This window comes from Alternaria ventricosa, assembly GCF_023758065.1.
Source record: "Alternaria ventricosa strain BMP 2768 chromosome Unknown scaffold_12, whole genome shotgun sequence".
NCBI classification, from domain to species: Eukaryota; Fungi; Ascomycota; class Dothideomycetes; order Pleosporales; family Pleosporaceae; genus Alternaria; species Alternaria ventricosa.
In genome coordinates this window covers 624,921-644,696 of record NW_026055692.1, presented here as the reverse complement: position 1 = coordinate 644,696, position 19,776 = coordinate 624,921, and the positions used below count along the sequence as shown (strand labels likewise).

Sequence of the window (19,776 nt, the reverse complement as noted above, 5' to 3'; positions counted from 1 at the left end):
TTTTATCGCCAGCACATGTGAAGTAACTTCTGGCGCTCCAAGTGCGATGTTCAAGACACGAGCAGTGAATTCATCGAGTCATCGGTGGAGTCACTCAATGGAGTCATACTTGGAGCCATTCTTGGAGTCATTTATGGAGTTATTCATGGAGACAGTTATGAATGGATGTCATGGCCAAATTGATGTGCAACTATTCCATCATTAGAGGCTAGAGGAATACGGTAAACTTAACAACAAAGTCGTACAGATAGCTATCAATGGAGGCTGTCAAACAATTCAAGATACCCAGGTAGGCTTCTATCAGTAACGAACTTTAGACCGGTTCCAAGGGTGGAACAAAACCGTGACACGAACATCATTCACTGTTTAAGAGCATTTGCCGCGAAGGAGCGAGAGGTCTGGCTTGCTGATTTCAGAACCTGATTGTGGAAACCGCAAGTGATATCCATGCATGATCACTACTAGAAAAGATGTCTTTGTTTTGGAATGAATGCGGCAGAGCTTAATATCGACGCCCACGCCTCCTGCCACCGCCGAAGCCAGCACCAAAGCCCACACCGGGAATATCAGGGCCCATACCACCGGGTACACGCATACCAGCCCCACCTCCAAAACCTCCAGCTCCATCCACTGGCTCGCCCATTCCGCGAGGCATTCCACGCTCTACATTCCCATAAGCCTCGTCATCGTCATCGTCATCGTCATCATCATCATCGAACATCCCCCCCATATTGCGGCGTTCGCCCACTCCATGGAGGCGAGGCGGTTTGAAGAGCTTGGCCCACTGATCAGCGTAAACCTTCTCCCACTCTTCAGCATCACCATATGCTTCCGTCAGCAACTCGTAGTATTCCGCTTGCGCCGAGGCTCGGTCTCTTTTGCTGACCCGACGGTAAAGAGGGCTGTTGAACCCATTGTCGGACCGATATTTACTGAAGATATACGCTTCTAACTCGCTCGGCGGCTGGACGAAACGTTGGGCCCGATCGGCTGGCATTGGCTCAAGACCATGATCTTTCCTGTGCTCATTGTGCCTTACAAGCAACCTGTTTCTCTCTTTTACCCACGCCTGAGCTGTCTCTCTCTTCTCTTCGTCAGTGGGAAAAAGATGACTTTTGCCTTGTGCTCTTTCGAAGGGACGACGTCTACCCCAGGGCGGGTTCATGACCGGAATCATGTTTTCGAGTAAAAGGTGTGGTTTTATGGTGACCGCATCAAGCCGGAGTTGTTGCTAAGTAGCTTATTTGGTGTACGTTGATGTATAAGGAGGGATCGTAGGAAGCTGCACTAAGTTTGGGAGAGAGATCTTATATACGAAGCAGCTGTAACTTGTAGCTGTGAAGCATGATCATGTGCTGTTAATGAGACATAGAGTAACGCCACGTACACAGCTGCGCTCGTCAGCTGGACAAAATGTCACAGAAGCCATCAACAGTTTTGTCACTATCACAATACTCATCCGTTATCCATAAGTCTATCGAGTGACGCCCCTAGATGTTGCGCAGCTGTTCACTCATACCAAAATAATACTAGTGACATAGGCTGCATCGAAACGAAGACGATCAGGCAAGTAAATAGAAGTTGTAAGTTGCACAGACTTAATAGGCACGAAGATAGGTTCCATTAAATATTCTCTCAGCAAGCTCTGGTGCTCCTATTGCCCACGTCCACCACTCATACTACCGCCCATACGCCCAAATCCTCCCCTTTCCCCACGTCCAAAACCTCTACCTCTACCAGAGCCAGGAAAGTTGGGGTTTACATTGGCCCAGTCGTTCCAATAGTCACCCCAAGCTACCCTTTCCCTGCGATCTAGTTCCTCTTGTGATACACCTCCGTCCTCGCCATGTTGTGCTGTTCTGAAAAGGTATGCCTCGAGCTCACTTGGTCGCTGTACGAAGCTTGCTGCCACTTCACCCTCCACTATAGGAAGACCGTGTCGTTCTCTCGTTGTGTTGTGCAATCCAAGTATCTGCGTTCTGTGCTTGATCCATTCCCTCGCCGTTTTCTCCTCCTGCTCCTCGGGAGTAAGCACTCGGCGTCTTTCGGCCCTGATCTCCCTATCGATCGCGCGCATATTGGGTCTTCCGTGCGTCACGGCGGAATACATGCTTGCTAACTTGGAAAATGGATCTTGATTTGCAGAACTGCTGTTGAACTAAAGGTGTTTACGGGCGACTTTCCCTGTGCAGCGCAGTGTGAGAGAGTGTAATGTAGAAAGATAGAGCTGTTTCGTGCGGCTCGTTATAGGCATCCCCTGACCGTGATAGAACAGCGTGAAAGGAGACAGCGTGTCATTGATTCAAGACAAACCTTGGAAGACACCTCATCAAATCGGCTCCGCGCTGTCATATTGCAGCATCAGACCCAGCCAAGGCGCATTATCTTCTCAATCTTCTTTTCGATCTTGACATTGTTCATTCATTAAGTAAAATTCGATTCCGTGTAGACGTCGCACCGACATGTGCAATGGTAAAGATACAAAGAATCTAGAGCACTCAATCTAAAGCTAGGAGATAAAGAGATGGAGGTAGAACTTTCGGCCGCATAGAATCGATCCCATATCGGTCAGTGAGGCTATTTCATAACTAGAACATCCAATAGTTTCCTCTCAATCATGCATGTTCCAAGCAGAAGCCTTCCCACCTCCAGCAGGCCAACGCGGGCCACGCCCACCCTCTTGACCTCTTCCCCCTCCTCCTCTACTGTTATCCCCCCGCCCAACGCTATGATCTGGAACAGGAGGGTCGCCAAGGCCCATACCATTTAGGTCTGGCCATCCTGGGTTACGTCTTCCTCCGCGACGACGACCCATGGGCATAAATCCCAAAGCACGAGGATCATCAGCCATGCCAGCAAACCCGTGGTCTCCAAGGCGAAAATGCCCTGCACCGTGTGATTCATCGCGAGAGCCACCACGTTCTTCAAGCTGAGCCCTGAGCGTTGGTGGTAAAGGTTTATCGTTGAGTCCAGATTGCTTAAAGTACTCTGCATCTCGACTCATACGTTCACGCCATCTCTTTTCGATCCTTTCGCTCTTTTCCATCTGTGCCTTCCTCCGCTCGATCCAGATTTCGGCATCTACCCTTTCTTTTACGCGCTTCTTGATAGTCTTGGGGTCGTTGCCTTGGTGGATCGATGGATCTTGCTCGCTAGGCATTGGCGATAGGTATTCGTTCCCACTTCCTCGCTCGCCGTGATGGTAGAGTGGAGGTGGAGTGTTGCTTTTGAAGAAGTTGAATAGCCCCATGGTGTGCTATTCGTGCTGTGAGAGATGCTGGTTCTTAGAATCAACTCTGGGTTGCTGCGCTTTGCTTGTACCTTTCTCGGGTGGTGTAGTATGCGGTATGAGAAGTTCTATCGCAGAAAACTTTGTGGCACTAGGAGGTTAGTATCGTTTTTATACCGAAGGGCTGTTGTGACTGCGTACTCCTGGAATATGAAAGTAGAAGGTTACTGAATGCTGTTGATGCATGATGGAGCCACGTCAGTTTTGTCACCCATCACCTGCGCACATGCGGTCGTTCTTGTGATCATATTTGTGATCATTGCCATGAAATTTGAACGCTGTCATAATATATACATGTTGACAAGCATGACTGGTGACACCCAGCCTCCTATCAATAGCTATTCTGAGATATCTCAAAAGAATGCTGTGATTCCCTCCTTCCTCCTCAGAGCGATGTGAAGGGAGATGTATACCGCGATGCCAAGACCCAGCATACCAGAGATGACGCCGAAGCCCATGAGGTACTTTGGCTTGTCGTCGGCAGGGAAGAGGTATGCGCCATAGATCTGCGCAAGGTTGCCCATCGCGTTGACAAGCGCAATCGCAATAGCCCTAACTTCCGGCTGCATGGATCCGAAGGTCGCACTAGCGAAAGATAGCGATACAGCGTTGGAGGACCAGAGTCCAGCGGCCATGAGAACAAGAAGTGCGTATCGTGCCTTGAATTCGTAGACGAACAGTACGCAGATCGAGGTTATGAGTGCGAAACCGAGCCAGCCGGCGATGACGAGACCGCGGTGGTTGGAGATGGCGTCGGCGTAGTAGGTTGTGACTGCTGTGCAGACGAAGGCGACGGCGTAGATGGGGACGGTCATGTATTGAGCGGTGACTGTGTCGGTGTATCCGAGACCAGTCATGAGGGTTGGGTAGAAGTACGAGAGGGTGGAGGAGCCGACAATGACCTGGCATCTGTTAGTCGAATTCTTCATGATTCGCGCGGCATTACTTACCATGTAACCAAGGATGAAAGAAATAGTTCTCCAGTCGCAGATAGCCAGACGGAAGGACTTTCCCTTTCCCATCCTCTCATCGCCCTCGGTATGTGTTTGGACACCGCCCTCCTTGAGGCGTGCGATAGCGATAGAGCGCTCGCGGTCGGTGAGTCGCTTGGTGTTGGCGGGGAAATCCAGCAGGATGAAGTATGCGCAGATAGCCCAAACAATAGTCGCAGCTCCCTCGATGATAAAAAGCCATCGCCATCTAATACAGTGTTAGCCTTGAGGTTTGGTCCTATATTCGAGCTTGTTGCTTACCCGCGAAGGCCACCAGTACCCTCCATGCCGCCAGTAATGGCACCTGCAAGAAGACCGCCAAATGCGCCACTGAGAATAGCCGCAGACATGTATACACCGAAGCGCTTCGACTGCTCATCTTTCTTGTACCAGGACGAGATAATGAGGAGGATACCCGGAGCGAAACCGGCTTCGAAAACACCAACGAGGATCCGGAGTGCGACAAGGTGCTTGAAGTCGTGGATGACGGCCATGCAGCATGTCAATGCTCCCCAGATGATCATGATGGCGGGCAGGTAGACGGAAGGCTTGAGGCGGACCAACAGCATGTTGGATGGCGGCTCGAAGACGACGTAGGTAACGAAGAATACAACCAATGCGATGGAGTATTGCTCGGAGCTGAGGGAAAGGTCATCAGCCATACCGGCGATTTTCGCATTTCCAATGCTGGATCTTGTTAGCCATCGCTCCTACATCACTTGAAATTCAACTTACTTCGTGCGATCCATGTACGATAGCAGGTACATCAGCCAAATTGTGGGAAGCAGGAACAGGTCGATCTTGCGGACCAACTTGGCTTCCTCATCCTTCGTCCATGTGAAGTCCTCAGTAACTTCGACATGCTTCGTGCTGTCCATCTCTTTGAAGTCGACTGGATCTTGAGAGTGGCGTGTCGACGACATGGTGTCCTGATCTGCTGGTTGACAGGTGCGACAGCGTTGTAACAGGAACGAAGCTGCAGTGGAAGGAACCGACTTGCAGTGTTGCGGTAACCGTTGCGGATATCTCCAGATGGGTGCGACACCCGTGTAGCTTTATAGAAGGAAGATACCTCACCTCCACAGGTTTTGATGATGTTGGCTCAAAACAGCTTGGACCTCCCCAGATTGTGTTCGGCCCTTTTCCCTACCCCAGGTGCCCAGGTCGCATACTAGGAGCCGAAAGCCCGCTACAGGCCCGCTACAGACCCGCCTGCACCGATAACTTGACGGTTACGATTGGTTGTGGAACACGACAGAACGTGTTCCATGCATGAACTCGCTGCGCGCCCGGCTATGTGCCTCGAGGCGAACTTTGTGCCACTAAGCGAAGGCAAAAGGTCGGAAGCTCACGTGTTCGTCGCGTCGGCGCGTATGCTCGCCACGAGGCCATCGCGCCTCCGAAGATGGTTTGAGCCGAGTCTCAACAACATCCCGGCCTTGTGGACCTGGTTCGCGGCGCTCTCACCCGCGGGGTGTATTTGGTACCGATCAACAGCTCTCGGTCGCCACATGCCTTTGTGGGGTACCTAAATGCGATGTACTTAAACATGCGGGGTGCCAGCGAAGTGGTGGTGGTAACTCGATTTTCCATTCTCTCGCGAGACCTGCCTCTCCAGATATCCCCAAACCTTCGCAGCCTACCCTTGTAGACCAATCGGAAATGTCTCCCTCTGCCATCACACCGCAATCTGACCAGACAGCACCTGCTGGTCAGGCCGCCAATGCCCAAGTCGAGCAAAGTGTCCCAAATCCCGTCTACCTTACGACTGAGCCGAAGGAGGACTTTGACTGGAAGATAACCCTTAAGGGCAAAGTAGTCGCTATTACCGGCGCGAACAGAGGTCGGTGCATGTCGAATCTAGATTGCGGATAGATGCTGACCTTTTAGGCATTGGACTTGGTCTCGCGACAGTATGCCTCGCAAACGAAGCCGCTGAGATCTACTCTTTGGACCTCTTCGAACCCGGCGAGGAGTTCCAGGCGCTGCAACAAGCAAACCCCAAGCGCGTACACTACCTGCACTGCGATGTCACCTCTGAGGAGAGCGTCATCAAAGCCATTGACGAAATTGTGGCACAATCGGGCCGCATCGACGGTATGATCGCCAACGCAGGAATGACCAAGCACCAGCCCGCACTCAACTTCGACCGCCCGCAGCTCGAGCAGCTTTTCAACCTCAACGTCTTTGGCGCATACTTCTGCGCAACGGCAGCCGCGAAGAAGTTCATCGAGCTTGGTATCAAGGGGTCCATCGTCTTCACAGCGTCCATGACGTCCTACCGGCCAAACAGGGCAGCGCCATCAGCGCCATACGGAGGAACCAAGGGCGCAGTCCGCAATATGGCACACACACTCGCGATGGAATGGGCGAAGCACGGCATCCGAGTCAACTCGATATCTCCGGGTTTTGTGCGCACGCAGATGACTTACTACGTTGAGCGGGCGCCCGACTGGAACTTGAAGATGCAGTACTATGGCGGCATGCCTAGGTTGGCCGACCCCCGCGAACTTGGCGGCGCGTATGTGTACCTGCTCTCAGACAGTGCCAGTTACACTACGGGTATTGATATTCCTGTTGCGGGTATTGTCGGCGCCTGGTAGAGGTTTTGGTTGCTTCTTCGTCGCGCCATATGCATTGGGTGGAGTTCTTAACTGCCGGCTGGCTGGGATATATCTAGAGTCAATTCAACGCATTTTCTTCCAATTTTCATACCCATTGGAAAGACGAAAGTGATGTATACCGGTATTGATACGGGTGTGGGAGTCGGTGCTGATGGTGTGGTGGTGCTGACTGAAGGATGGATCGATCCGCCTCAAACGGAAAGAACCCGGAACGCGCAACAACCACGACTGACTAAGCACGTCCTGGCATCGTACACAACCAGTCATTATCATCAAAATACCTCCTTTCTGCATAAACGCAACTTCTTCACTTCTTCTCAACAGACTTCAAGACTGTATCATGGCCATCAGGCCTCCCAACTTCTGCCGGTGGTGGACAGTGCTTTGGACTGGCGCGGGGTCCTAGAACTGTATCCGACGCGGGCCTTTTGCGAAATTGCCACAGTTTCCCAACCACCGTCTGATCGCCTTTCCTAGGTTCGCGAGATATCAACAACTGGGCTCCGCATGCGCTGTGTCATCCTGGACTAGTCTGAAGCCTGTCCCGTTGGTCAGAGACTCGTTCCCCACGGCAGGCCTAACCGCCGAAGCGGATCCTCGAGGGCCAAGCGAAGTTCCACCAGCATGCGCAACATCATTCGTGATGCAAGCATCGTCAACAGGCAATCCCAAGCCGCGCAAACCCCGTCCCTCACGAGCGCGAGTAAGTTTGCCTATCTCCACTGCATGTGAGACCTTTACTGACTAGACGCGTCTCTTGCAGGGCTTACGTACGACAACTGGATGGTAAGCTGTTCCCCCAGCACGTGTTATCCCGTATCACCCCATGGTAAAGCTCGCTAGCCTGATAAGATCCAGCGTGCAAAGTACCTAGTTGATCACTAGCTAACACAGACAGCCTAACTTGTAGACGAAGGAGGGTGAAATGTGACGAGCTAAGACCGCGATGCGCAACATGCAGCAAATCCGACAGAGAGTGCTTATGGCCATCACCCAATGACCCTCCTGGAGGTGCAGCAAGCAATGCATCTGGCTCTGTACAGTCTGACACGTCGCCGGCTCAGGATGCCTCTTCTATTGCCACTACATCACCGGCGCCTGCCAGACGAGCGATCCCACCTGAGATTGATCCTCAGCTCTGGAACGCTTCTCCCGAGCTCTTGTTTGAATCGCCATCGACGGTCATCAACTCGTTACCTTCTCCCAATTCCGCACCTCTAGCTTACTACGACCTGCTTGCTGAAGATGCCATCAACAATATCGACAAGTACAATCTCAATGTGGACCTAGACAGAAACAACTTGTCGAGACAGCAAAGCCCAGCAACTGATGGAGCAAGCTCTGATCGGCATCCGCTTTCATATGAACGAACGGAAGATGCCGATCCATCGGGACACGAGCCGTGGAACTGTATCGATGTCATACCCATGTCGGACGACGAGCTTGTGCTCTTCCAACACTACGTCAATGTCGTTGGACCCATTTTGGACCTGAACGACCCTTCTAAGCAGTTCACATACACTGTTCCTTCTCTAGCGGTCCACAATGTTGGCCTTTTGAAATCTTTGCTCGCCGTGTCGGCGCGGCACATGGCACTTCTAAACGAGCCACAGCTTCGTCGGCTCAACATACATGATCCGGAACCAGGCGCTGAAGATGGCAGGACCAGACAACTTCATAGCCCATTAATTCAGGTGGCGACGCAGTATTACTATGAGACTCTACACTACCTATCGAAGAATCTCTTCTATCCATCCTACAATAAGTCGAGGGAGATCATATCAACTTCCATTCTTATCAGCACATATGAGATGTGGGACTCTGAAGGCCAGTACAGTAATGGAGCCTGGGAGAGACATCTTCGTGGTATTTTCTGGATACAGCGGAGTCAGAATAACAACGGAGAGTCCCCAGATCCGCTCCGGAGAGCTGCCTGGTGGAACTGGATACGGCAAGATACATGGGTTGCGTTCCGCGAAGGACGACGGGTCCTCACTATCTGGCGGCCTACCAAGCGTTTGATGGATCTCACCCCGGATGAACTTGCGTTACGAATCGTGTACATATGTGGAAGATGTGTGGACTTTGCAGCAAACGAAAAGAAGTACGATCTGAACACGCGCATCGAGCAAGCTGGAAAGCTCCTACAAGCGCTAGAGGACTGGCATGCGGCGCTCCCGATGTCCTTTCAACCCATCCATCGCGGCCCTCCACCTGGACCAGGCGCTCTGTTCACACCCATCTGGATCCATCCTCCTTCGTATGCAGCTGCCATGCAAACCTTTCATTTTGCACGGATCATCGTTCTCATCAATCAGCCATCGATGGGAGGCGTGGACGAGTTTAGAATTCGACAGCGCACTTTGGACGAAAGTGTAGACATGATCTGCGGCATAGCCATAACGCATCAAGGTAGAGATATCGCGAGTGCCATGGTCAACTTCAAGTCTATCTATGCTGGTAAGCTCCTTCACACACATCATCCAAAACCATGCTTACAGTCTTTAGCTGGTCTATGCGTTCAGAACCCTGTCAAACAAACCGCTATCTTGCATCTCTTGGAACAGACACTTGACATCACCAAGTTTCCACCCAAGACATTACTCACGGATCTTACCAGCTATTGGCGAGCCGAATCATAACCTTCCATTATCGTGCCGAATGCAACTCAGGTCCGATCTTCCCCCATGAGTGCATGTCAATTTCGTCATCGCGGCAATGCGGCATGTGTCGGACCGCAAGAAAACAGACTTTCAGCCGCATGTTCAGCCGCACTCGCCTTGACTCCACTGCGATGCAGGCCTGGTTCCGATGAGTTGGTCGCATGACTCGTATCCGGGCCAAGATCAGGAAAGCATGACAAGGTCGGAGTGTCACGTTGCGAGGCAGAAGTCGGATGTTGTAGCGGAGCAGGCTCTTATTCAGGTTCGCCTTCCCCACAGACCCCACACGGAGGTGTATGTTCGCCGTCGTGCAATTCCCTGCAGAGATGGAGTAGAAGCGGGGTACATCTTGGAGGGCCGATCGCCTCTCTGGGACGTTTGTGCCTCGTTACGAGGCACATCGGCTAAGGCCCATCGGGCGGTTCCATCGTGCCCGCGGTGTCGCTCGCAACTCCGTCAAGGCCATCCAAGCTGCTCGCGACGAGCACCAATAATAGCTCTCAAACTCCGCGGCTTTCCCGAATCAATAAGCTGCAGGGACATGATAATAGCTTCAGTTCCGAGACGATTCCGACATAGTGATTTGAATGCGCTCGAATTCTCCCAACAATACATAACAATACAGTAGAACATCAAAGACATCATCAATATACATCATTCTACAGCCACCATGCCAGTCAGCAAAGATAACCGTACGCTCGCCATACTCAATGCCGCAGCCGCAGGCAACTACGGCGTCATGGCCGCAATCGCGTACGCAACACTCTCCAGATGACAATCACGATGCTAACCGTACACCAGCTACAACGTCGAGCAACTCACAGCTCTCGTTCGTGCAGCAGAGTCAAGAAAATCGCCTCTAATCATCCAACTCTTCCCATCAACCCTGAAACAACTACCCCTCCTCGCGCATGCGGCTGCGCACGCCGTGAAGACCGCCACGGTACCTCTCTCCCTACACATCGACCACGCGCAAGATGTCGAGCATATCCGGGAAATCATTGCGACACTCCCTGTCGACTCAGTCATGGTGGACATGTCACATTACGACGAAGCCGAAAACCTAGAGAAGACGAGGATATTAACCAAAGAATGCCAACACAAGGGTATCGCAGTAGAAGCAGAGAGCGGAAGGATAAACGGTGGAGAGGATGGTATTGCTGATACGGGAGATCTTGAAGGTATGCCATGCCTAAGTTCATGTGATTTGGAATGAGGAATAAATACTGACCTTACCAGCACTCTTCACATCCCCCGAAGACGTCGACAACTTCATCGCCGCAGGCGTCGATATCCTCGCGCCTTCAATCGGCAACGTCCACGGTGACTACGGTCCAGCCGGACCGAAAGAAGGACAACTACACTACGACCGCCTCGAAGCGATTGACAAGCAAATCAACAAGCGCGTCCTCGTCGCACTGCACGGTACCAACGACTTCCCGCCTGAGGTCATGCAACGGTGCATACGATCTGGTGCTGTTAAGCTGAATGTGAATAAGTTGTTGCTGGAGCCCGGCAATGAGGTTTTGAGAAAGAACGCGCCGTCGACGCCGCTGGCGAAGTTGATTGATATGCAAATGGATGTTATACAGGAGGCGACGGAGAGGTGGATGGATGTTTGTGGGAGCAGTGGGAAGGGCGTTAAGGCGCCGTAGGGTGGTTACGTTGGGTTTCAATTGAATTCATCTTAGCAGTGCAGGGCAAAAGACCTTCGCATATTTACCAGAGCGCAGATTTTGCAGTGAAGCATAAGTTGCGAAAATTTACATGCGACCTTTACTGCTGTGTTTAGAGGTACGCTGCGCAAAGCCAAGCCACGCTCGGTGCGAGCAGATCCCCTTTATTCCCTCGACAGAGATAAGTCGGCGCTTTTAGATGATTCTGCTGTGTAACTCCGTTTCGCGCTGGTTACCGGCCTCGATCTGCGGTAGTTTACATTGGACACAGCCTACAGAGTGGTAGTGGTATAAAAAGAGAATCATCCACACCGAAAACATGCAACAACGACAACTAATTCCAAACACTTCTCAACATAGTACATTACCTCATAACCCTTCTTTTTCCTTTCATTGGAGTTCTTCGCAAGCACTACTCCATCATCCAACAACAGTGCGCATCCACCTCGTCGCCGTCCCTCCTGTCCGCAAAAAAATCACCAACATCCCAAAGAACACCCAGCTTCTTCTCACGCATCACCCAACACTCTAAATGACGCACAGATTGGCAAAAGGAAGGTCTTGCCCGGAATCGAACCGGGGTTGCCGGAAGACACTGATTTTGAGATCAGAATCCGGAGTGATAACCGCTACCTATATGGTGATTAGCGGGGGCAAGCTGGAAGTGGGAATCTGTGAAGACGTACACTACAAAACCGATGGCAATTTGGAAATTACATCGTATATACCGACTACGTCCGGCCCTGCACGTGGCCGATGGCGATGAACAGAAAGATTGGTTGAGAAATTTCGTGTGTGGGTGTTTGAGTGTGATGTGGGGCTGGCTGATGAGGGGTAGGTTTGTTGGCCGACCCCGCCGGAACATGTTGGGTACAAGAATTTTACGGGGGTGGATGGGAACGTTCACCGTGCACTACCACTGTAATACTCGATTCTTCATGAGCTGACAATACCTTTGGGTTGTTTGATGGTGGTATCGGTATTCGATAACTTCCCGGTCCAACCCTTGCGTTCCAGCGGTATCGATCAAATATGCCCAGATAACGCGGCGAACGACACGTCCAAGCAAGAGGTGGAAGCGATTGAGGGAATCCGGGATGGGTTTGACTCCTTTGAATCCAGGTTCACTTGCTAGACTACCACATGGCATCGCGAGGAGTCAGGGGGTATGGCGCCAGACGAAGTGTACATAACGTTCAAGTGCGAACAAGACGTACCACTATAGCTACTCCCGCTGCCTAAGATCCTCCCAGCTACTATTCCGCCTCCGATACTGATGCCGTTGAACCGTTTCTCTTGCATCCAGCGTCCCTACATCATTGCCTCCTTCTCCTTGACCATGACGCGCCTTGCTCGGTACCACAACATCCATCTCCCAACTCATGCGCTCATCAATCCGGCCCCATCGCCTCTCAGCCCACTCCATCTGCTTCTCCACATGCGTCGTCGCTTCATCAGCAAGAGCGTGGTCTTCGAAGAGGAACGCGAGTTCTTCCAAAGTGCGGCCGTAGGTTTCGGGGAACATAAAGTACTTTGCGAATGCATTAACGCATAGACTCGAATAAAAGAGATAAACTGGGTAGAAGAGATGAAGAACCTACGATGAAGACAATTTCGAATCCCAACCAAGCACAATACATAATCAGCCATTTACCCTGAACATGCTTCAACCCAATAGGATTAAGTATCGTCGTCGTGAAAACCGCTGTACGGCTAAAGAACTGAAAGATAGTAATTCCCTTTGTGCGCTGCGCAAATGGAAACAACTCGACCAAAAAAGCTGCGGGTCCATTAGCATCCTTTTCCCCATCAAATACCCTCGCACCAACTCACTGTAGGTCAACGCATTATACCCAATATTATAACACATCTGATACAAAAAGATAATCGCAATCGTCAGCCTCGCCGGCTCGATCCTTTTCGTAGCCGTATACCGCTGCATCGCCACCGTCCACGCGACATAGCAACACAACAGACTACTCGCGCAGATGAGATACATTTTCCTCCGCGGAAACCGTCTCACCAATAGCGAGATACACACCGCATTCACCAGATTCCAGCTATTGAGCCCGACATTCACTTTCCCGACGAAGCCAGGGTCGTCGTACCCGATCATGTTGAGCAGCTGGTTGAGGTAATAGCTGAGTAAAGTGTTTCCAGACCACTGCGTGAAGAGGCCGAGGAAAGAACCGATTATCACGCGCTTGCGTAGACCGGGGACAGCGATCATTTCGCGCCAGGAGCGTTTGGAATGTTCGAGTTCGATGCGGATCGTGTGTTCGATTTGGGCCATTTCTGCGGCGGCGAAGGGCGAGGTGGTGGCGCCTTCGGCGTGGTAGGTTATTAGCGTGGCGTAGGCTTCTTCGCGGCGGTCTTTGGAGATGAGGAAGCGTGGGGATTCGGGGATCATGCTGGGCAGGTTAGCTTGGTAAGATTTTGGAAGCAGTGGGGATGAGGCGAGTACAAGATGAAGACGATTTGGAGTAGTGATGGGCCGGCTTGGAGTAGCGAAGGTATGCGCCAGGCCCAGTCGTCTTTCAGGCTTTGGGTGCCGTATGAGACTCCTGCTGCTATGAGCGAGCCTACGAACCAGAGTGCGTTGAAGAGAGAGGTCATGATGGGTCGTTCCTTTGGATATGCAAGCTCGCCCATTAGTGATGAACCTGCGATGATGCAGAAGGGTATACCGAAACCGAGGATGAAGCGCGCGCCGACGTACATGCCAGCTACGATGTGTTAATATAAATTTCATCTAATGATTGAACGTTCAGTCCTACCGCTGATGGAGAAGGCTTGTACTACAGATCCTACGACCATAATCCAAGAGCCTAAGAAGATTGCCCATCGTCGGCCAAATCTATCGTTCACGTACGGTACCAGTGGAAGAGCGCAGATCGCGCCAAGGTTGTATGCTGAAGACATGATACCGAGAAGCGCTCCTTGTGGGTTATTGAAGTCTACATTGTCAGCAACGGCATGTTGTGGCCGAAACCTCGACTTACAGAGCCGCCATGTTGGCGCGATTTGCACTGCGTTGATCATCTGCGAATCGAATCCAGAAGTCATCTCAATCCCAATACACGTCGGCAGCAAGAGTGCATACAGCCTCCTCAAATTTCGCTTTCTGTACCAAGGTATCTGGTCCTGTTCAACGATGCGCGTCAATATCGGTTCCGCCTGCCTCGCAGCCGCCGCAGCGCCAACAGGCGCCATCTTTGGTATCACACTTCAAACTGCAGCTCTAGCAGAAGTAGAGGGAATGTCACTAGACAGATAAACGAAGCAGTGGCGGCTAGCAGTGGCGGCTAGCAGTGATGGGCGTCCGGGGCGTGCGGACATGCCCGTTAGTTCTATATACCCCAGATTTGTGCGGCGCATCATGGCTCGTATCATCAAACTGGATGCAGGTGAGACAGCGAAACTGGAAGGGCTGTGGTAGAGTTGTGCTGGGGTAGGGGTGCATTGACCTTTGCCCCGCACCCGGGCGATGTTGGTGGTCATATACGAGGTTCAGTAACGAATCAAGAATCGTCCTTAAAGTTGTGGTACGCGGATAGAGTAGTACGCCACGCAGATTCGCTTTTGTGTCGCTGTTCGTATGACTGTGGGCATGAAACACACACGTATCTGCGTAATGTGTGTTCGGCGCTATGCGACAAAGAAATCTGTAAGTCGGAGCCAAACGACGTGCGCATGATACACGATGACATCTCATACTCGATGTGAGTTTCCTCAACCCGAGGACATGCCAAGAGGGGTAAAGTACCCAGTAAGAACTTGATTGGCGATACCAATTTGACGGCCAGCCTGTTCCAGAATGGTCAGCACGGCACCGCTTCCGGAGGACGAACCTTCGGCTCCATGGCATTGGATATACAAGCAGGATATGATGAGCCGATTGCGGAAGATGGACAACAGTGGGCCGTGCGCGGTATGTCTTATGGTAAGCGATGCGGTGTAAGTAAGCGATGGTGTCTGACGGACTACTCCAGATGTTGCGAACGTATCGTAGACTCAGCGCTGCCTCTGACCAGCTGTTGCACTGACGCAGTGTAGGTGACCGGTGAATAAATGACTGTATTCGAAAACAGAGCGACTACGCGAAAGAAGGCTGCAACTTTCCCGCGATCCTCTCCAAAATGCGCTCTGGCAGTAAGCTTTCATACATGTGATCTGTCCACTCACAACAGACTCGCCGTGTATATGCCGGATCGATAATCTCCTCGATGCCGAACGCATTCGCAGTACGAACTGGATTCATCAGTCGTTTGTACTCGTTCTCCAACTCTGTATAACGCCTGTCGCGCGCTTCTTTGCCCTCTTTCCTCTCAATCTCCTTGAGTTCAAACGAATGTCCAACTTCAATGCCACCCTCGAGTGGTAAGGAGCCCCACACCCCGGACGGCCAAGCAACGCGCATGCGTGGGTCGCGGCAGTCCAACATGATACCTCCTGCTACGCCGTAGACGCGTCGCACGATGACGTTGAAGATGGGTATGGTTGTGCTGTAATAGGTCGCAGCGAGAGTGACGCCGTGCCGCATCGTTGCAGTGCGCTCTGCGACAGTTCCTATTGCGTAGCCTGGGACGTCGACGAATTGGACGAGCGGGAGGTTGAATACATCGAGGAACTTTAGCATGCGTGTAATCTTCTGTGAACCCAATGCATCCAGTGCGCCGGCATTCTGCTCGCAGTTGAGAGAGACTATGCCGACCGGTTTACCTGCGAAACGCGCAAGGCCTACTATGGCCGTAGTACCCCAAAGGGCTCCAATCTCGAAGAACGAGCCTTGGTCAACAACTTCGGTGATGATGGCCCGCGGGTTGTACATGCGGTTCTTGGAACGCGGTATGATTGATCGGAGGTTTTCTGACATTCGGTCGATTGGATCAGAGCAGTCGATTGCTGGAGGCAGCTTCGTACCGCAGTCGGGCAGATAGCTCAAAACCGTGCGTATCTGTTCGAAGCAGCCCGCCTCGTCCGGCGCCAGGTTATCGATTGTGCCGTTGGTGCAATGCATTGCTGGTCCACCAAGATCTGTGAAAGAGAGACCCTCCTCAGATGTCGCGTTCTTCACCACACTGGGGCCAGCGTTGAACAACGAGCCGATATCTGCAGCCATGACCGAGAAGTGGCAGGCCACCACGCGGGCTGCCCCCAGACCAATCGCCGGTCCGCACACAGCGCCCAGGTTTGGTATCCCCCTATTGAGCTGTTGTACGACTTGTGCGAAGGAGGGTAGCGGAGGGACGTAGGAGAAGCCTGTGGAGCGAATGGTCGTGACAGAGCCGCCGCCGGATGAGCCATCGACGAGTTTGACGATGGGAAGCTTCAACGCGATTGCGAGCTTCTCCATATATATCTGCAGTCGTCAGTACCAGCACGGATCAATGCAATGAATCGAACTCACGGTCTTCTCCATAAGCGCGCCATCAGCGTGTCCAGCGCGTATAGAGAAGTCATCGGCCGTGAAGACAATCTTTCGACCTCGTAATCTTCCGAAGCCTACCCGCCGTCAGTACATCTCCCCAATGCCGTCCATAGTACATACCCTGCACGTTGTTCGAAGGCACGTAGTCTTCCGGTTCCTCTTTTACCGGCCCCAACTGCTTCCACTTGACTGTCCCACTCACGCTGCCCACCTCCTGGAAGCTCCCCGGATCAAGCAGCTGCTCGACTCTTTCGCGCACCCATAGTTTCCCTGCCTGCTTCTGCCTCACGTAGCCCCTATTGTTCTTGTCTGGCGTCGCGGCACTTTTGCGCAGAGTCGCAATCTGGCCAAGGATGTCTGAGTAATCAGCGGGCAGATCTGAGTCTGCTCCTTTCCGTCGTCGTCGCTTTGGTGTGTTGGGCGCGATGTGGGAGCTGACCTGCGCGAGTCGGTCTTTGGCGGTTTCGGATGACGTCGACGCGTCTTTGGGCGAGGGCTTTGGCCCGGGCTCGTCACCAGCCATGACTGTTGAAGAAGTGTGATCAAGGTTGTTTTCGAGCTCCAGTGATGGAGCGACAACGAAATCGTCACATCTCGATGACGCGGACCAAGATGGGATGGTCGTGGTGGAATGTTGGGGTAGAGCTGGGGAACCGAGGCATCTTCAAGCTCCCCGCGCTTGCCCTCCTCCATCGCACTCCACCAGAACGCGACCATGTCATTGTGGATGAATCGAATGTTCAACAAGCGTCCTGCTTAAACATTCGATCCAAATCGCATTCCAGCTCTTAAAAAGCCTCCTTGACGACGGACAACGTGATCTCGCCTTACCTAACCCAACGACTCGTCCACTCGAGTCATTCCACTGATGGTATAGTGGCATAGGTACCTAGGTATCTTACCGAATGTACTGCTTGACCGATCCATACTGCTGGCTGGACTCCAATATGACGCGACCTCCACAAAGACCCATCAAGCGACTCCTTATCGCGAATAGGTTAGTAGTCAAGTAACATTTCGGGGAGCGCAATTAATTGTCTGTAGGGGAGAGATAGCAACACGAATTATCTCTTCAGCCCGAGAACTTGACATTGAGACGTTTGCACTCTACATACCTGGCGACGACTCGCATGCCGTCCGAGCGGACCATGCGATCAAGATGTCATCAGCTTCATCCTTTATGAGCATTGAGGATCTCATCGGTATCGTCAAAAAGCACCAAATTGATGCTGTACATCCAGGGTATGGCTTTCTGTCAGAGTCAGAAGACTTCTCAAAGAGAGTCTGGGAAGAAACTGGCGCCGTCGTTGTCGGTCCAGGGTGGGGTATCTTGAGTAATACTGGAGATAAACTCAAGGCGAGAGAGCTTGCCCAACAATGTAAGACAAAATGCGCGTTAGAGTCGCGAGATTACTGACACGTAAAACAGGCGACGTCCCAGTATCTCCAGCACTCCAGCAACCGACTAACAAAGTCGAAGACGTCCAACGCTTCGCATCCGAAGTCGGCTTTCCAATCATGGTCAAAGCAGTAGATGGAGGTGGTGGCCGCGGTATTCGTCTCATCCGCAGCGAAGACCAGCTTGCATCCTTGGTGAAGAGAGCAGTCGAAGAAAGCCCGTCCAAGCAAATTTTTGCAGAAAAGGCTGCAGTCGATGGCTTTCGACATATCGAAGTACAGATCATAGGAGACGGTACTGGAAACGTGAAGCATCTATGGGAACGCGAATGCAGCATCCAGAGACGATACCAGAAGATCGTTGAGCTAGCACCGAGCGTTGTATCTGACCGCAAATTGATCGCAGAAGTCATTGAAAACGCTCTGAGAATGGCGAAACATGTATGCATGAATGCTGCTCACGATTCTGTCTTGCTAACATATGCATAGATCCAATACTTCTCACTTGGCACTTTTGAGTTTCTCGTCAACCCATCAACGAAAGAATTCTACTTCTTGGAGGTCAATCCTCGCTTACAAGTCGAGCACACAATCACGGAGTCCATCTCCATGACCGATATCGTCAAAGCGCAGCTACTACTCTCCCAGGGTGCATCTCTGAATGACTGCGGCCTACCAGTCGCCGAGAGAGACCCGGAAGTTCCTCCTCCAGTGCATTCCATCCAACTTCGCATCACTGCGGAGAATGTTCAGAGCGATTGGTCATTATCAATTGGCAAGATCACCTCTTTCCAGTTCCCTTCGGGTAACGGTATTAGGGTCGACACACATCTTATCAGTGGCCGACCCGCGGTGGTATCCGCAGATTTCGACAGTCTGATCGCAAAGGTCATTGTAACAGCGTCATCTTGGGAAGACGCCGTTCGAAAAGCTCAGCGAGCTTTGAACGATACGCAGATAGCAGGAGTAAAGACAAACATCGACATGTTAAAAGCCATAGTTGCGCACCCAGACTTCCTAAACGGACAATGCGACACGCAATGGCTAGAAAGCAAACAAACCGAGCTCCTCCATTCAAGCCAAACCATCGCTTCAGCCAGCCAAAACACCCTAAACTCCGATATCGCGCCATCCTCCTCGACAGCCTCAGTCTCAACAGCCAATACCCTCTTCCGAAAAGGCGACGCATGGTCTATTTTCATCTCCACCCCCACCACAAAAACCAACGAGAAACCACCACCCCATCACCTCGAACTAACCCGCGTCCTCCGAAACGACTTTCCCACGTCCCTCAGCGCAGAACTCCTCTTCACCACGCCCTCAACAGCTTCGTCTAACATGCCCCAAACAACACCTTATACCATAACCCTCTCCTCCACCTCCGCTAGCGCATCAGCAGCGACGTCTCACCATAGGCGAGGGAACCCGAGCGATCCTTCACACATCAGTATCCCATTCCCGGGAAAACTGGTGGAAGTGTTAGTTGACGAGGGCGATGTGGTGAAAGAAGGAGATGTGATTTGCGTGGTCCAACAAATGAAGATGGAACTAGAAGTACGCAGTCCACGGAGCGGACGCGTGACGTGGGTTACGGAAGCGGAGGATGGGGAAGATGTGGCGGAGGGGGTGTTGGCTGCAATTGTGGAAAGCTCGCAGGAAACTCGTCTCTAATATCTTTCCGTAATGCATTTATTCATTCATTA

The 19,776-nt window shown here is 52.0% G+C and overlaps 7 protein-coding genes across 7 annotated transcripts; 4 read left to right on the top strand and 3 right to left on the bottom strand.

The window, feature by feature from the left end:
- Positions 1-3,642: 3,642 nt before the first annotated feature.
- Positions 3,643-5,204, bottom strand: J4E93_007093 (uncharacterized protein; the record flags this gene model as incomplete). The annotated part of the gene is made up of 4 exons (XM_049345003.1): positions 3,643-4,191; positions 4,240-4,489; positions 4,543-4,968; positions 5,017-5,204. 4 exons carry the CDS (start codon positions 5,202-5,204, stop codon positions 3,643-3,645), a joined length of 1,413 nt encoding a protein of 470 aa, XP_049197928.1.
- A 739-nt stretch (positions 5,205-5,943) lies between these two features.
- On the top strand, positions 5,944-6,884 carry J4E93_007092 (uncharacterized protein; the record flags this gene model as incomplete). Its single annotated transcript, XM_049345002.1, has 2 exons — positions 5,944-6,124; positions 6,172-6,884. 2 exons carry the CDS (start codon positions 5,944-5,946, stop codon positions 6,882-6,884), a joined length of 894 nt encoding a protein of 297 aa, XP_049197927.1.
- A 645-nt stretch (positions 6,885-7,529) lies between these two features.
- J4E93_007091 (uncharacterized protein) lies at positions 7,530-9,547 on the top strand (the record flags this gene model as incomplete). Its single annotated transcript, XM_049345001.1, has 5 exons — positions 7,530-7,608; positions 7,669-7,691; positions 7,764-7,771; positions 7,816-9,365; positions 9,414-9,547. The coding sequence occupies 5 exons, from the start codon at positions 7,530-7,532 to the stop codon at positions 9,545-9,547; spliced, it is 1,794 nt and encodes a 597-aa protein (XP_049197926.1).
- Positions 9,548-10,238: 691 nt separating this feature from the next.
- Positions 10,239-11,223, top strand: J4E93_007090 (uncharacterized protein; the record flags this gene model as incomplete). The annotated part of the gene is made up of 3 exons (XM_049345000.1): positions 10,239-10,321; positions 10,370-10,749; positions 10,808-11,223. The coding sequence occupies 3 exons, from the start codon at positions 10,239-10,241 to the stop codon at positions 11,221-11,223; spliced, it is 879 nt and encodes a 292-aa protein (XP_049197925.1).
- Positions 11,224-12,469: 1,246 nt separating this feature from the next.
- J4E93_007089 (uncharacterized protein) lies at positions 12,470-14,166 on the bottom strand (the record flags this gene model as incomplete). Its single annotated transcript, XM_049344999.1, has 5 exons — positions 12,470-12,775; positions 12,846-13,024; positions 13,078-13,655; positions 13,709-13,970; positions 14,022-14,166. The coding sequence occupies 5 exons, from the start codon at positions 14,164-14,166 to the stop codon at positions 12,470-12,472; spliced, it is 1,470 nt and encodes a 489-aa protein (XP_049197924.1).
- A 1,174-nt stretch (positions 14,167-15,340) lies between these two features.
- Positions 15,341-17,198, bottom strand: J4E93_007088 (uncharacterized protein; the record flags this gene model as incomplete). The annotated part of the gene is made up of 3 exons (XM_049344998.1): positions 15,341-16,606; positions 16,655-16,749; positions 16,796-17,198. 3 exons carry the CDS (start codon positions 17,196-17,198, stop codon positions 15,341-15,343), a joined length of 1,764 nt encoding a protein of 587 aa, XP_049197923.1.
- A 424-nt stretch (positions 17,199-17,622) lies between these two features.
- J4E93_007087 (uncharacterized protein) lies at positions 17,623-19,744 on the top strand (the record flags this gene model as incomplete). The annotated part of the gene is made up of 4 exons (XM_049344997.1): positions 17,623-17,672; positions 17,720-18,054; positions 18,105-18,514; positions 18,563-19,744. 4 exons carry the CDS (start codon positions 17,623-17,625, stop codon positions 19,742-19,744), a joined length of 1,977 nt encoding a protein of 658 aa, XP_049197922.1.
- Between the last annotated feature and the right edge of the window lie 32 nt (positions 19,745-19,776).